This window comes from Lethenteron reissneri, chromosome 29 (genome assembly GCF_015708825.2).
Source record: "Lethenteron reissneri isolate LAM-NWPU_2019-01 chromosome 29, ASM1570882v1, whole genome shotgun sequence".
Lineage (NCBI taxonomy): Eukaryota > Metazoa > Chordata > Hyperoartia > Petromyzontiformes > Petromyzontidae > Lethenteron > Lethenteron reissneri.
Genome location: NC_083807.1, coordinates 8,925,560 through 8,942,605, shown reverse-complemented (window position 1 = coordinate 8,942,605; position 17,046 = coordinate 8,925,560). Strand labels below are relative to the sequence as shown.

Below are 17,046 nucleotides of genomic sequence, written 5' to 3'. Positions count from 1 at the left end.
TGTAAAATTTGTGAAAATGGTTGAAATTGACCTTTTTATTGGCAATACATCATTGTGATTAATGGCTGTGTTGGGTTGAGAGTTTCTGCATGTCCTGAATAATGAATGCTTTATTATAAAATAATCAGTCATTCGACAGTGGCATGGCTGCGCTTTCCTTACAAATTAACATGGGGATAGATTTATTAACCCAATATATGAAACAGCGCTGGCTACAAAAATAAATCTCCGTCTCCTAGCAGAGACAACATCTTCCTTCAAAGCAACTGCAGTGCAACAAAGATTAAAATGCAAATTACCGAGAGTGCCATGCAGAGCCCACAATCAGAGCCGCAATAAACAAGGAGTGTTAATCACCTGTAATCGAGAAGCATCGAGACCTGGGTGAAATGAGTAGCGGATTTGCATTTTATCAATCGCAGGTGCAGAGAGACTGATTAGGCCATTATTTTTGCCGGATTGTGTTATTCTAAGTCGTCAAAAGCTATTTAAGACCGGAAGCAGGTGGATGTCTTCACTATTCTGGCAAATCGCCCGAAGATGCTGGAGGTAATTTCCAGCGAAACGTCGTACTCAAATGGTAAATGTTGTGGATCCACTCTTCAACACGCCGGTGGGCTAAAGTAGTGAACTATTATGACATGGGAATGCACTCTTGTATACAAAGCAAAGTCTCGTGCAAATTTCATCCTTTAATACGCGTGGTTATCTGGGGATAAACACACACAACAGGATGAATTAGTCATCACCTTTTCTGGCCATTTCTTGTATCTACATCTTTGCATGGACAATGCAATTGATTTAATGCTCATGGATTGAATACATGCACCCTGCTTCATATCCATGGATAAGCGTGAATAGGGCAAACTTCTCACTACTTCTGAGCAAATAAATATTCGTAAAACAAAAATAATGCATAGATTAAATGTATTTTCCATCCGTCAACTAGGGGCATGTATAATAGGAGAATGTAAAAAAAAATCAGCATTTCACTGTTTATGTAGAAACATGTAAAATAGTAATGCATGCTTTATATGTAATGTCTAAATTCCTAACACCACCTCCATGGATTTTTCACACGTGCATGTTTATTATAACTGATGTTGTAAAGTGATATGACTGGGTGGCACTGTGATTAAAGCTCTCGACTTGTAATTTTAGTTCTACAAGTTTAAACCCTGGTCATGGGTAAACGCAGCTCATCCTTTCTCTGGGGTTAATTCAAATCTAAGTACTGCTTCAGGGAAGTTGACAGTGCTCGTCCTATGAAGGGATTCTTCCTCTGCCATCGGAATGTGGAATGGCCACTGGCTGCAGGTGGGGATGACTTAAAGCTTTCGTCACTGCAGGAATACATATTCTATGGGTCTTTCGGTAAAGCCACGTAGATAGAAAAATAATAAAAAATATCACGATGTTTCGATCGCAACACACGCAATCCTCTTCAGGTGAGAGAGAGAGAGAAAGCTGCTGAGACAAAGGCCTTGCATTTTAGTTGCAGATTATACAAGGTGCACAGCAGCGATCTCATTTCCTCTCAGAAATGCCGCAGGTGTATATGAAATTGTGTTGTCCAATACAAAGTGGATGATAAAGACCCCGTGATATAATTCACGAGCATAGACCCCACTCTGGCAGTGATTTAATGTGGTTTATATGAACAAATCTGGCTGGAGACGCCAAGGCAAGTTGAAAGTTAAAATGCCGTACTGGTTGGGAGTCGACTCAGTCCATCATCCTTCTGGGGTCAATAAATGAGTGCGACGTCGGGGGAAGTCAGAAGTGTATTTCCTGAGGTAAAGCCAATTGAGCTGTACAGATCTTTTTTCAGGGGCAACTCGGCCATCAGACTCGTAAGTAAGCATTAGTTGTCAAATCAATAAACTCACCCCTGTCATAGGAATGTGAAATTTCCACCACTGGTTCAGAGCTACCAACAGAGTTGAGCACAACCTCCATACTCATTTTGACATGTAGACACTTTGACTTGACGTTTTCCTTTTGATATTATGGACAGTATTTTGGAAAATTTGTTTAAAATGTTGAATCAAAATGACCCAGACCATGCTACTTTTGTGTAATGGTTGTCACAATCGAATTGCAATCCAGAGGTCGGTTTCTCGATCTCTGAGCATGGCAGTTGAAACCACGGGGACATTTCTTAAGATCGCCCAAACTCCGTCCACCAGGAGCATACATGGGTTCACCACAGTTAGTTAATTGGCATATCATGTGTTGTGGTGCAAAGTGTTGGTCCCTTAACTTCTTCCAAGATATCTACCCAGTGTGGAAGTGTAGGCCAAAACACCCTCTAGTGGGTACGCCTATAGTGGCATGAGCAAGTAATTGCAGGGCTGCACATTTGTTTTTATATATATGTCCTGCTGTTCATTGTAAGCAATGGGGTATTTGTGAGCTATCTACTCTAAGTCTACACCAGTGAACATTAATAATCCCACGAGGCATGAGCAGTGTCACGATAAAATTAGCAACCTGCATAAACAACACCTCCTAGGGCAGTAAATGTTGCTCATTAAATGGATGTTTTCCAGAAATATGAAGTTTCCATAATTTTATTTTATTTTACATGGAACCCTTTATGGAACATTGCTCTATTAAGCCATAGAAATTGTGCTTACAATTTCCCAAACTTATGCAAACATTTAGGCAATTGTAGCCACATTTGGCGTCAATTTCAGCATTTAATAGACGTTTTGAAAATGCAGTCGTGTCGAGGGATCCTTAAAGTGTGCAAATAGCCAGTTCACATCTATCGCGAAGACAGCTCACTAATTGCATTACTGTTCCTATAGCAAATTGTGAAAAAGTGGTGTGGAAGGAATGGGGGAAAGACAGGAATTTAATCTTCCAGATTAAATGTACAACTTTCTCTATTCCTTCTCATATATGAGTACATGTTACGATGCTTTATGTTCTGTATTCTACCATATGAGAGGCTCATTCTTATTTTACAAATATTATATCACAAATCACATCTCTACTTCTCCAGATATGTACCCATCATTTTTTGGTGGAAATTCAAATTCCTAATTTGGGATTTGGACTTTAACTCTGAAACGCAATGGCTTGCTCCTGCGACCGATGTCAACATATGTTAATGTCACTAACACCCCCGAGGGACTGTGCACAGTCTTGGTGTGGTGTGGGACTATTGTTGTTATTGTATTTTATTATGTTTTATTTTTATTATTTTATTATTTCCCTTCTACATGACTTTACCGAAAAAACCAAGAAGATTGTTGTTATTGTTTTGCTGCCTTGCCCAATCTTGCATATTGAGTGTTGAAAAATCGGCAGGAATTGATGTACTCATGCAATTTGTACTCGTATACTTCATTTATTATTTATGTTTAGTGACTTGCTTACATTTCCTATACTTTGCACTTTTATAGTTGTTTTTGTATTGTTGTTGTAACTTTCTGACCCGTCCCTACTGGGCATCTATGAAAAAAAATGAGCTTCATAGCTCATCGGATCCCTCCAGGATAAATAAAGATTCAGATTGTGAAAACAGATAGAACCCTTATATAACCCATTTCAACCCCCTCACGTCTGAGACCGTGGGAACAATTGTCATCAGGACGGACGCTTTGTTAACCCTACGAGAAAAGCCACCCTTCCAGCCAGAACTGGACAGCTCCTAACCCTCCTAAGTTACCCCCACTCTCTCACAACCCCCTCCTCGTGTATTAAATTGTGAAAACATTTCAGCGAACCATGATGCAATAACAACACTAAACTCTGTAAATAAGGATGTGTGTGGAGTGTAACGCCAAGACAGTGTGTTTAGTCTTGATTTGAAGCTTTCGTGACTGCAGGAATCCATACTCTTTAATCCAGCAGTTCTACTGCTGGATTATTTTTTCCGCCTGAGGACGACCGCTTGTGTTGCGATTGTAACGTCGTGATATATAATATGTTTGATTTTATTTTTCTACTTCCGTCACTTTACCGATATAACCAAAGAGCATAGTGTGTTTAGTGTTGGAATGTTACGTACCGTGCATTGGAAACGTGAACTAAGAATACTTTTTGGAAAAATGCCAACACGGAAAACGCATTTTTCATTTCCCACTAAATAAATTGCAGGGAAAGAAAAAAACTCCAGCTGTGCAAATTTACCCAAAGGCGCATGTCTTAACTACAAGACCGTTAAGATGCTTCTCAAAGAAAATGTACAAATATGTCTGGAGTACATCGTGAATAAAAAGCAATGTTTAGAAACAACAGTATGATAATCACAGGCTTGCATTCTTTTTGCAATTGATGTTCCAAACTTGGGAAAAAAAATGAAAACAATCCCAGTAACGTGGGTTACAGTGAAGTTGCTCCTGATTAATTTAATATCACGATAATATCCAGGGTGTACGAATGTTTTTTGTTTTTGTTTTCAAATCACACTATATATGTACCCTTGAGATGGTACCGCCAGTATCAGATTATAGCCACAGAATAAAAGTGGGAGCGAGAGATTGAGGAATATACTATGAAGAGCACTGAACATTATCACACGAAACGATTTGCAGTCATGTTTAAGTTTCTACCTTTTACATCATCTCTTATTTGTCCACATATTATGAATACTGCATGTTGCTAGAACGTCTTCATATCACTATAATCATAACTTTTCACATGTTATTATGAGCCGGGTGCTGGAAGTGGGATTAATGATGGGTAAAGGTGCAGCCCTGCAATTGTTTTCTCGCACAACTTCTGGCAGAATAGCCTCCAACAGAGGGAGCTCTTATAGAGCCCCTCCCAATAGGTGCTTGGCCTATTCTTCCATGCTGGCCACACATCTTGAAAGAAGTGTAAATGGGGGTACCCAACTTCACCTCACCGCACGCAACTTACTGATCGACTGTGGTGTATCCAGTTGTGAGTAATCATACCCTATATATATAATGTGTGTACTAAGTGACTTTGAAGTAGGGTAGACGGATCACGTAGAATATAAAACATGTATGAAAGAAACACACCGGCAAGAACGATTGTTGCCCTTGCAGGAGACAGTATATAGAGTCGAATGATAGCCGACAATATTTGTGCAGAGTTTGAGAATTCTACCCTGGTATGGATTGGTTGTTTTATTTCTGGTAGTCTGTATTCCTCTCTTATGGCATGTGTATCATTTTCAAGGAAGTGTCCAAATGTGCTGAATAGCATTTTCCTCTTCAACATATCTTGTGAAGCTATCCGAAAACTACGTGAGGCTTTCTTGAATAAAAACTCATGGAGCAGCCCACAAATAGATACCTCACAGCACTGCAGACGGAAGGGCCTCGACGAAAGGGAACTCAAGAGGGCCCCTTCTAGGGGGGTGTTTGGCCTACTCTTCCACACAGGCAAGTTCATTTGGGAAGAGGTGGTAGAACCCACACTTTACCCCACCACACATGACCTGCTGATAAGCTTACGTGTGGTGTACCCATGTATACTGCTGCGTGGACAGAGGTGGGGGGGGGGTGTAAAAATCGTGACCAATTGCGTCAACTGCCTTGTCCTTCTTGAATGCGTACATAACTGTTATACATTTTTTCGCGTCTTTTTTTTGTTATTTATTCGAAAAGAGCCCGGGACAGAGCACGAGCAATAACAAGGGAAGGGTGGCACAGAAATTCCGCTTGGGCAGAAGACCTGAAACGCAGCGCTCACACGGGCTGCGGGAGAGGGAGATACAAGGGCCTCATCGCCCTGCTTGCATAGGGAATGCGAGCGGGAGCACGGGCTTTTTATCAGAGGAAGGGAAGGCAAGGGAGAAGGAGACAGATGTAAGCGGTGGGGGGGAAGTGTAGAAAAACAAGGTCTACCAAATAAAGTAACCGGAATGTGCCAAGTGAACTTAATGTCGATATGAATCCCGCAGACCAGCGGTTACCTCGTGTGATACCTTGAACGCCCGTCCCCGCTCCGCACTACACCTCCTACCATGCGCACCTTCACACCATATTCAGGAGGACTGAGGGACCATCTGGCCTCGAACTCCCCACTCTTTGCCCTTGGGCTCATGGCTTAAATGCTCCTTCCCTGCAAGGGCTACGAGGGTACATTATTATTGTTATTATTTAACCCACCTGGCCAATGTGGGAGGAGTACGATGGATGCCCCTGGAAAGCAGAATGCTTTTCAACTGGTGGACTGGAAGAGAATGTTTCTTTATCTTACCCCACCCCCCTCGCCATCTGCTGTGGGCTTTCCAAATTCCTTTAAGCAGCAGTTGCTGCCAGATTGACTATCATTAAATTTACATTCACTTTAGACATTATCCTCACTTGGTGTCTGGGACACCTTAGCTCTAATGGAGACCATCAATGAATCAGAGACAGATATTGAAATTTTCCTTTGAAGAAGGCCAGTCGTTTAGACGTAAGAATAACCGCTGCTAAATTTCCACGAAGTGGTATTCAATGTATTGACCCTGAAAAAGCGATGGGCTGAGCCAATCCACTCGCGGAATTTTCTTATAAAATTAAAGTGCAGGCAATAAAGTGCGTAAAGCGTCGATAGTTTGTGAGCAGAGCATTATTTAGTTTGCTCATTCACCTGCTGCATTCAATCGGAGCGGGAGGATGGGTCTGGGCTCTAAAGGTAGGAGGACATTTGACTAAATGAGGCCCAAAAACAAGCAGACACAAATTAAATGATGCACGTGTAATTGACAGCTCGTGCACAACTTTGCAAAGGCACTGGGACAGTTTGTGCCATGCGTGTCCCTGCTGTTAATGTGTTGCAGCAAAACAAGTATTGGATTTCTTCTGAGACTTCCCATCCACTTGCTTGGTGACACGAAATAACCCATCCATGCCTCTCTCTCTTTCTCCACACTATTGCTCTGATTTCCACTTTTGTTATGGCCCGTCTGTCTTCAGTACTCATGTCGCACATCTCTTGCTATTCCACCCGTAAGGCAGCCTGCTGGGGAGCGCTATGAACCTTGGCATTCATTTCCCGGCCACAGTTAACATCAGTGGCGAGTGATATCCGAACCTGGTTTTGGGGCCTTCCCTTCACCAACCCGCACTGATCAGCGTGGTCGAAGAGCTCTCATTACCGATGTGTCACGGGGAAGCCTTTACCCAGCAGCATTATATTGATAAAGGGCCTTACGTTGCTATCCTGTTATCATGACTACTACATCGATCTGCTTATTTATTTCCTTCTCCATCTCAACATGCCCACTGCGAAGGTCATATGCATAACGTTGCCCTCTTCCTTACCACCAACATACTTGACGCCCGTGTGCGTAGTTCACACTCGGAGCAATTGCGGCAGACATTGGGATGCGAGTTGCAATTAGTGGAGACCACAGAGGAGGATAATCATGTGTACTCGCCAACCCATGTAAGCTTGATTCCGCCGATATTTTTTTAAACCGTTTATAATAACGATGCAATTGATAACGCGCGTAAATTTGCGGACGTAACGGCCGCAACTCAGAGGCACGGAGCCAAGCTCAAAGTCACTCGAAGGCGTGGTTGTAGAGGTGAGTTTTTAAGTGTCTCTCTTGAAAGAGACGATTGAGTTGATGCTACGAATGTGCAGAGGGACGGCGTTCCAGACTGTTAGGGCAGCCACCGAGAAGCGGCGCATAGACGTGACCATCCTGGATCTTGGTATCAAGAGGAGGTCGTGAGGCATCTGCCGTGTGCTGAGCTGCAAGTCGTCAATAGTGAAGAGAGGTACGGGGGGCAGGCAGATGTGAAGGCACGGTGGCAGAGGCAGGCGATCTTGTATGTGACCCTGCTGGCAATGGGTAGTCAGTGGAGGGCACGGAGACAGGCAAGTGAGGCGAGACGGGGATGAGTGCCGGTCAATGGCGACGCGTGCCAGGTTGTTTTGTAGTCTTTGAAGTTTTTTGAGGTTGCCAGAGGAGGACCGGACTAGGACGGAGTTGCAATAGTCGAGGCGAGACCCAACTATGCAACATGCCAATGTGTTGGCGGTTTCAGTGGAGATGAGAGGACGTCTGTGTCTGAGAGCCTTCAGGTGAAAGTTACACGAACTGATCATATGATTGGTTTGAAGGTCGAAGGATAAAGTTGAATCTTTGATGCCACCGACTGCACACTGATGTTTAAATCAAACATTGCACCGAAACATCTTTTTTTTCTTCTTCCAAAATATGTTAGGCGGTGTGATTAGCTTTGAAATGTTACGTGTTTATTGTTTTTAATATAGCAGCAGAATGCCACTTAAATAAGTAGCGAGCGTTTGGCGAGCGGACATTATTGTCCTACTCGGCATTCTCTACCAATTGCAACCCGCATTATATGTTGCCCATTGCATTTGCTTCGAATTTGTAGATGCACATTGCTGGCAGTGACCTTGACTGTAGGTGGTCACGCTTTATGATTGTAATACTCTGTCAGAAAGAAGACACTTGACTTTTTTCACTGTGGAGGAGGTGGTGTTTACATTTTTTCTGAAGATGTAACTCGCGCGCGGTTGTCCAACAGCACCACTAGAGGGTGCTCAAAAAGTTGGCTGAGTCAAGCCGATTCACCCGCTTGCCCCGTTGTGCGTGGGCATGACCGAATAAATAAAAGCTGCTGCTGCCAGCGCAGCCACGGCGAACAGTCACTGCTGATAGCAATCCTGCGGCAGGCTTTTGGCATGCGGAAGGCTGCGGAACTGTGCCTCTTGTATGCATATCATAGTCATGATGATGATGGCATAACACATTGGTCATGTTATTATTATTACTACAGAACTTTGCAGCACATTGTAAATCCTTGCTGTTGTCGATCGTGGCAGTTGTTTGACCATGCGTCATCACGATCAGTAGAGCTGGCTGGTAAACGGGAGGGATGCAGGACTGGGCTCAGATATGACTCACCATAGAGTGAGTGATTAAAAAAAATAAGCTCAGGGTTCTGTTTGTCGTGCAGTGCACTCAAGATTGATAATTTAAATTCCTTAACTTACAAATAATTTCCCGGATTGATTCGTGCAAGCTATGTTGACTGTCATTATGCCACTGTTCAGTGGAGTGTTGGTCGATTCAACGTAAATTCAGAATAATTTCGCATTGGACAGGTCACGTACGGCCAACTTTATACAAAAGTTCAAACATTCTGCCATTACTCATGGAACAATTGCAAAATAGTCCAAAGCATGTGCGGGAGTAGGAAGGAGCCAATAATTGTGAATGATGATAAATGGATGCCGATGGTGAAGAAAAATTGGTTCTCATGCTGTTGTTGCAGATGATGATTAAAACATAATTATACTGTTAAGTGGATGCTGCTAGTGTTGCATATGATGATCAATAAGATATGATCATGCTGATTTGTTGGAGTATATTTCATCACCGTGATTATTATTATGGTAACTGAGAATAGTGGTTCATTCGAGGATAACAGTCATGATGATGATAAATGGATGCTTATGATGATAAAAAAGGAGATGATGTTGATGCTACCATTGCTACTGTGAATGCTGATTTTCCATCAGCTACTAATGTTGATGAAGATAACACAGCAGAGGTGGAAAGCTATACTGAGTCATAATAATAATTTGAAGAGTGTTTTGCTTGTGAGAGGAAACTTCAGTAGCGAGAGATGAATCATATGTTCACATAGTTTGAAGAACCTATAGCTCTACCGTCTTCTCCTGGCCATCTCGCAGCCGAGCGGATTGCGGATTTTTTGTATAAATCTCCATGTGATCCATCAACCCATGCCTCACGAGGAATTATATGTGTCATACACACATTGTACCAGGCACCATTTAAGACTGAGTTGACCTAGGAGAGGCTCGGTACAGATTATCAAGTTATGTACATCCCGTCACTCACGCGTGCTCCGGGCTGGTAATCAAAATCAAGTCAACGCAATTTGGAGCGCAGTGCACGCACCGCCACATTTCGCACAAGACGTACACAAACACCCACGTACATTAATGCATTTACATGCACAGGAGGCACACGGATAAACATAAACAAAATACATAGACATGTTCACGATTGCAACCATACACACAAACAACAATTCCCTGTGTAGCCTTATAGACTATTGATGTGAGTCTCGGTGTAGTGGAGCGAGTGGGGGGGGGGGGGGTCAGGAGGGTTCAATTTGCATGACAAATGTCACTGGAGATCGTTCCCAGGCCCCTACCTTCATCAGCCCACGCTGAGTAGCATAACTGAAAAAGCATTAGAAGATTTTCCTCCAACAGTGGGTTGGCAATGGGCTTTACATCTTCATTACATGTGTTTTATTACCAAAAGCCTGTGGATTACCTGGTAATGTGGACATTGCTGTTGTCCAGGCATGCGGTTTATATTAAGCTTCATCATTGTCTAATATATCTTTCGTTTTGAACTTCAGCGTAGTGATTTGGGCCGGAAAATTGACATCTGGATTAAGCAGCATACATGGTATGGCATTTCCGTATCAAGCGGGAATTTCACAAATTATGTGCAGCAACAATCTTTATAGGAATCAGTACCCCGATTTTTGTTGGTAGTTAACTTAACCCAATATTCACTTTGGGTAAATAACATGAAAATGTATTTACCCAGGAAAAGCTACACTGAGTCCAAATGCTCTGTTTGTCAGAAAGGTCGTGCGATGGCAAACCAGCATCGGTTACATTAAACGTGTGTTTAGTTCTGGGATCTAATTGGAGAACCCGCAGGGAACCCATGCAGAACTTGAAGGAGATAACATACACACTCCGCACATAATCGGTACCGTTTTGTGGCAAGCCGTCAGTGATCAGTAGTGTGTATTAGAGAGTCCATAAATGGCCATTGGCAGTGTGAAATTTTCACCACTTGCTCAGGGCTACGAAGAGAGATTAGAACGACTGCATTGCTTGAGCAGGGATACACTTTGAGTTGTTTGAATGACTTATGATTGCATTAGTTCTCTGAATGCATTAGGCTCTTTTTTTCGTAAACACTTACATGTTATAAAGATTATGATATGATTAGTGTATTTTTGGGCTATGTAGTGTTGGTATAATGTACATATTTCGCTGTGATAGTCCACCACCAAGCAATGCTTCGATTGCATTTCAGTATTCTGGTTTGCTGAAAAACCAAATACATTTTCATCCTTGAGTACGTGGCAGCTTTGCAACAGATCCAAAGCGGTGTTATTCCAGACTGCGCATCCGTGACTGGACTCAAAAGAGTGCACGAGAACAAATGTTTAGGCTTTCTTGCTAATTGGAATGTTAGTCCACGTGTCATCTTGATTTTATTGGCTCTGTCGGATGGTTGTGGGTTATATTTAAACATTAACTTTTTACCTACGTAATCTAACCCAAAACAAAGTAATTATGATGAGTAATATTCGTTGTGAAAGCCGACGTATACAATTAAGATGATGCCACCGTGCAGTAATATATAACCTTCATTAATACTAAATATTAATATATGTATTCACCTAATAAGTAATGCACCCTTATAATGGCTCGCCATGTTATGGTACCATAGTATTATTATTATTAAGAAAGCCTCACAGAATGTCATGATGCAGCTCCCGGAGGGTCCTGCACGTTGTTTAACAAATTTCTCAGTGAGCATTATGCACGTGCAAAGGCAACCGGATTTCTCATTAAACATTGAGGCAAGGCGCTAATGCTAAAACATGATTACAGAGAGGTTAGAAACCTCTCTGGTTTTATTGCGATATCTTGGCCACCTCACAGATCAGCAGGGTGGAAGTGTCACTCACTCACATGCTCCTCTTCGCATGTTAATAATCACACCTTTTTCTCTCTCATGATTACTCTAATTTCTCCATTTCTACTCGTAATTATATGGTCAGTGCTCATATCAAATGCCTTATATTATGCAATGCTTTATGATTTGCGCACCCATTACACTCAAGTGCAAGAAATTGAATTCAACCACGAGCCCTACTCATGCATTCTAATAATCTGGCCTCAGAATGAAAAAAAAAACAGTGTAATTTTTCAAGCCCTGACTTAAAACTAGACATATAACAAGACGTGCATGACTAAAGTTGTAATAAAATGGAAGCTAGGTCCGTAATGTTGGAATACATTTGAAACATTGTCTTACACTCATGCCAGCCAGAGGAGATAGTCAGCCTTCCAACTACCAGGGAACAAATGCCTCCAACGTCTGACATTAAAGAAAGTATTGGAGGTCGCCGGGTGGCTCAGAGATACCACTGAGATCCTGGGTTTGAATCCAGGCAAATGCTTGTGATTAAACCGGATTCTCAAGTGCTTTGAGTTGATGGTCTCAGCGAGGTCACCAATGACTGCACGAAAAAATATATCAATAGGAAGTTTGATTCTTAAATTTGGCTACATGCTGGCTCTGTAAATTATATTACCGAGTAAATTGTCATGCACATAATATTACTCTCACATGTTTCCAACACGTAAGAGCTGGTGGAAAAATGATTTCCTCGACTGTGTGAATAAGAGGTCACTTACAGGGATCTCAGATGGAGCCATGTGATATCTGCCTATGTGGGCTGTGAGCTTACATGCAGATTTGCACTGTTTTGTGAGATATTTAAATGAATACTTTGACTTGTGACACGACGGCTAAATACCGATTGGGATGAAATTCGACAGTGCAAAGGATTATAATTTTTAGGTGAGATGATGCATTCTGCATTCATCGAATGCATGCCGACATAAACACACAGCACGGGTCTTACCTCCATCCTCCGTGAGCTCTCATTGCGCCGCCACGCATCAATTTCACACCACAGGCTGGCCACTAGCACAAATAACCCATGGAAGAGGCCTGTTATGGTACTGTGCAGAATAGGTGACGAGAATTGGCACCGAATGCACGGGACTTGTTCTTCATTCCACAGGGAACAGGCTTCTCTGCAGGGGTCCTTTTCCGATTTCCCCACATTGCTGTCTGCTAAGTGGCTGTGTGTAGTAGCGGGCTGTGTTCTGAGTGCTTGTGTGTGTTGGTAGCCTGAACGGTGAGTGGCTGTGTGTGTGTTTGCGGGAGTGGTAGTGTAGCTATTAGCGCTGCGCTACAAACCTGGCTTCCCGAGTTCGATTCACGCTCACAGCCGACACCAGTGACGATTATCTGAACTGGGCTTGGGCCTCCCCTATGTCGACTCAGTCTCAAATGAGTACCTGGAGAGGTGTCTAGTATACATCGCCGGTCGGGAGACAGAGGCAGCCAGGCGTGGTGCTGGCCACCCACCCCCTCGTGTGCTGTGCCGGCCGTCATTGGTGCTTGCTAACAGCACTTTCCCCAACAGTCTGTTAAGGTGAAATGGGGGATCTTTGTCTTTGTGGTAGTTTAGTGGGTAGCATGCGGTGCTGCAAACCCGGAGACATGAGTGTGATTCCCGCTCATGGCCAACACCAGGGACAATCATCTTAACCAGTTATGGGCCTCCCCTAGGTCGACTAAGCCTAAAAATTAGTTTCTGGTGCCATCATCGGCACTAGGGAGACAAAGGAGGCCAGGCACGGTGCAAGCCAACCATACCCTCGCGTGGGGTGCCGACCTTCATAGGTGTCCACTAACAGCACTTTCCACGATAGTCTGTTAAGGCTATATGGGGGGCATTTTTAAGTGCTGGCCACACATTAACCACAACACCTTGCTGAACTCACCAAGGAGCATCACACAAACTCCAGTCATCCTCGCAACGGCTTTTGGCTTATCATCGAACAAAGATGGCTACTGCTTCGCACACTTTCAGATGCGCTTCTGCGGCCATCTGGAATGCTCTTCCTTCAGATAATAATTCGGAAGCCACTGGAGCTCGGCACTTTTAAATCTAGATTGAAAACCACAAAATAGCTTTTTGTGTATCGTTTGTTCTCCTTGCTCCACACCTCCGATTGGCTACATATGGTGCAAATGAAGTTCAACCTATATAAATGCCACGCTGGCGAGATGTTAACTACCTCACCTAGTATACAGGAAGTTGTCGGTTCGATCCCAACCCTGATGCCTGCATATTTGAAGAGTGCATGTTCTCCCCGTGGTCGCGTGGATTTTTCTCCGGGTCCTCTGGCTTTTCCCTCCACATTTAGAATCAACATGCGTTTGAGAATATTTGACTGCTATAAATTTCCACGTGATAAGCTACTTTGGCTATATGTTGTGACGAGGTCGCTTCTGAAAACGAGCTCTATAGCCCAGTGGGCCTTACCTGCAAAAAAACACATTCAAAATATTCATTTATATTCATTTGTCTCGTCTTTATGTTGCCAGGCTGGTGGGCAACCTGGTCGGAGTGGGGTGCCTGCTCGCGCTCGTGCGGAGGCGGGCTGCGGGTGCGGATGCGGGAGTGTGACGTGCGCTGCCCGCACGCCTGTGAGGGCCTGGCAGAGGAGACGGACGGCTGCGGCGAGCAGGACTGCCCCAGTAAGAACACGCACAGCAGCGGTGGCGGCGGCTGGGAGCCGAGGTTTGGTGAAGCACCTTCCAGTCACACCACGGGACAATTGCATAGCAAAGTCCCACGTCTGACTCGCCGGAGGCTGAGGCATAGGCAGATGTGTGAAAAGGAACGGATTTGTGAACACCTTTGGCAAGTGACAGTTACAGAATCTGAATATGTATGCGTGCTGGAGGAATCCGATCAGATACAAAGCTTTTTTTAAACAATAGGGGCGGGTCAGAACGTTACAACAGCAAACGATACAAGAACACGTTAAAAGTGCAAAGTAATTTTTATTATTTTCTTTATCTTACCAGGAAAAGCCAACTGAGCCATGGGCTTATTTTTTTAGAAGCCGCAAACATTAGCTCAATGAAGTGGCTTATCATGTGGAAATCTATTGCAGCAAAATAATCTAGTAATTTAACTTTGTGCACAGATACTGCATTGGGTAGGGCAGTTAATTGGTTTGGGCAGATATGCTACGGTTGGATATGCGACGTGGTCATGTAATTGGATGGTTGTGAGTTCAAAATCCAGTTGGAGGTTGATAAAAGATATATATATATCACCCATCTGGGAGTCAATTAAATGAATGCTACTTTTCTAAAGTCGGCAGTAGTTATCCCAATGGCTCCAGCCGGAGGAATCTGGAATATTTGCTACTGGTTCAGGACTGCCAATTGAAATGACCATTTCAGCAGGAAGGCAAGACACTCCGATTTTGGGACACCGAGTCCCAGTCAATGTATCTGCATCACATTTTTTCTCAACGAACGAGGCATTGTTTGTTATCCTAAATGGAACTTCATTGTCACCGCCGGTGGAGTCTCCGAAGGCCAGCCGCTACCGTAGATATTTGCGTGCAAGTAGAATATGTATAAATCGTCCTTTCTCCAAACCCCATAGGTGCCTCAAAGCAGCACAAATGTGTACGGAAAAAGAATCACAAGCCCTATTATCCACGTGCGTTGTGAAATATTTACATATGCCACATGATAAATTACCAGGTGTCCCAAGCCACAACATAGACCCAGCGTTGCATGAAACACAAGGGTTCAATTGTATCTTCTTTGAGAGTGCACCACTTCATTGGTAAAAAGCTCAGTAAAATTAATTATTGTATTGTTACGTAATAATTAGTTAATACAAATGCTAGCCACTGTCAGTATACTCATTAACATGGTCATTATGTGCTGTGTTCATATTGTAATGAGATTAAACTCTTACGTATTGTTGCCTTGTGAATCATCATTGTTATTACATAACTAAAATCTCTCTCTTCACTTTGCATTTGGAACATTGATGCGGTCTTTCTGACAAGGAGCCAAGAGGTTTATAATAAGCGATGGAACAAATGCCATTCACAATCATATGGTTAATGTATTGTGTAATTATACCGTCATGCAAATCACATAGTTGGTTAATTTACATTAATTTATACTGATCTATAAACATGACCAGACTTTTTTTTATTTTCCTTTATATATTCACAACTGCACACGAGCATTCATATTAATTAATTTTAAACATAATGCTCAGCTTTTTTCCTAACTTTTGTATTGGAGTCGGCATTCAATGTCAAATATTATCAATACATTCTCTATAGCAATTATAATATTATAATATTCAATATAAGCATACAATAATCTGATAATAATGGTGAGATCAATAAATCCCACTAATTGTGCCGATTTGAATTTCTAAGTATAATGAACGCAAATTAACACATTATATGATATATCTTTACATATTACTCAAGATAATACGTGGCTGGGAGTGCAAATTTAGATACAATCATTTGGGTATTTTTCGGCAAGCTAATACATTTAAAGATACACTCCACTCACACTTCTATTAAGAGGCTCTCTGTTACATTAATGGGCATATATGTTCAACGGCCGAGTTTTATGAGAGCACTAATGTGTGACAATTATCTTTAAACTCGCCATAACATTCCTTCAACTGTGGCGAATATTCCTGTTTGTCCAATTTATATGAATACTGCACGTGCCCCTGAAAAATAATGATGGGGAAAATCACTCAGACGCTGTGTCTTGAACATTGTCAAAATGTGAAAATAAACCATTATGCAGAAATGCCTGCAACAATTTGCAACTTAAGTTATAGTAACAACGCCATATCATTTACAGTTATCATTATTATCATCATCGGCCCTGCCCTATCTACTGTTGGATAACGACTCTCCAAATGCGACACCGTCCCCCGTGGTTACATTGCAAACGTCCACAAGGCTGTTGCACATGAGTTGATCTCATCACTCAATGTCCACAGTGGTCATCCTCTTGGGTGTGTTCTCTCCTTTAGCTGCCATCGTCGCCAGTTTTGTCCATCGGCCATCACTCCTGCCAGCGACGTGTCCTGCCCAAGCCAATTTACTTATCTTTACAAGAATTATTATGTCCCTAAGTTGTGTTTGTTCTCTGATCCGTGCATTTGTGTTTCTTTCTCTAAGTGTGTTTCCAAGCATCGATCATCTCTCCATGCTTCTTTGCACACTTTTCAGAATTTGTGCCATATTCTTTGTCACTGTGCTTGTTTATGATGCATGTAAATGCGATGAATCTACACTGATTTATTTGTTTCTTAGGGCACAATACATTGAAGCATCACGTCAATTGAATGTGATTCACTCATTCAAAACAGCATG

At 42.6% G+C, this 17,046-nt stretch overlaps 1 protein-coding gene across 10 annotated transcripts in view; it reads left to right on the top strand.

Moving 5' to 3' along the window:
- LOC133349224 (adhesion G protein-coupled receptor B1-like) overlaps window positions 1-17,046 on the top strand; it is a 143,857-nt gene that overhangs the window by 19,533 nt on the left and 107,278 nt on the right. For all 10 annotated transcript variants that reach the window (XM_061562544.1, XM_061562535.1, XM_061562539.1 and 7 more), the window contains exon 3: window positions 14,207-14,359. In XM_061562544.1, coding sequence (XP_061418528.1) covers window positions 14,207-14,359 — 153 coding nt within the window. The remainder of the gene's footprint in view (window positions 1-14,206; window positions 14,360-17,046) is intronic.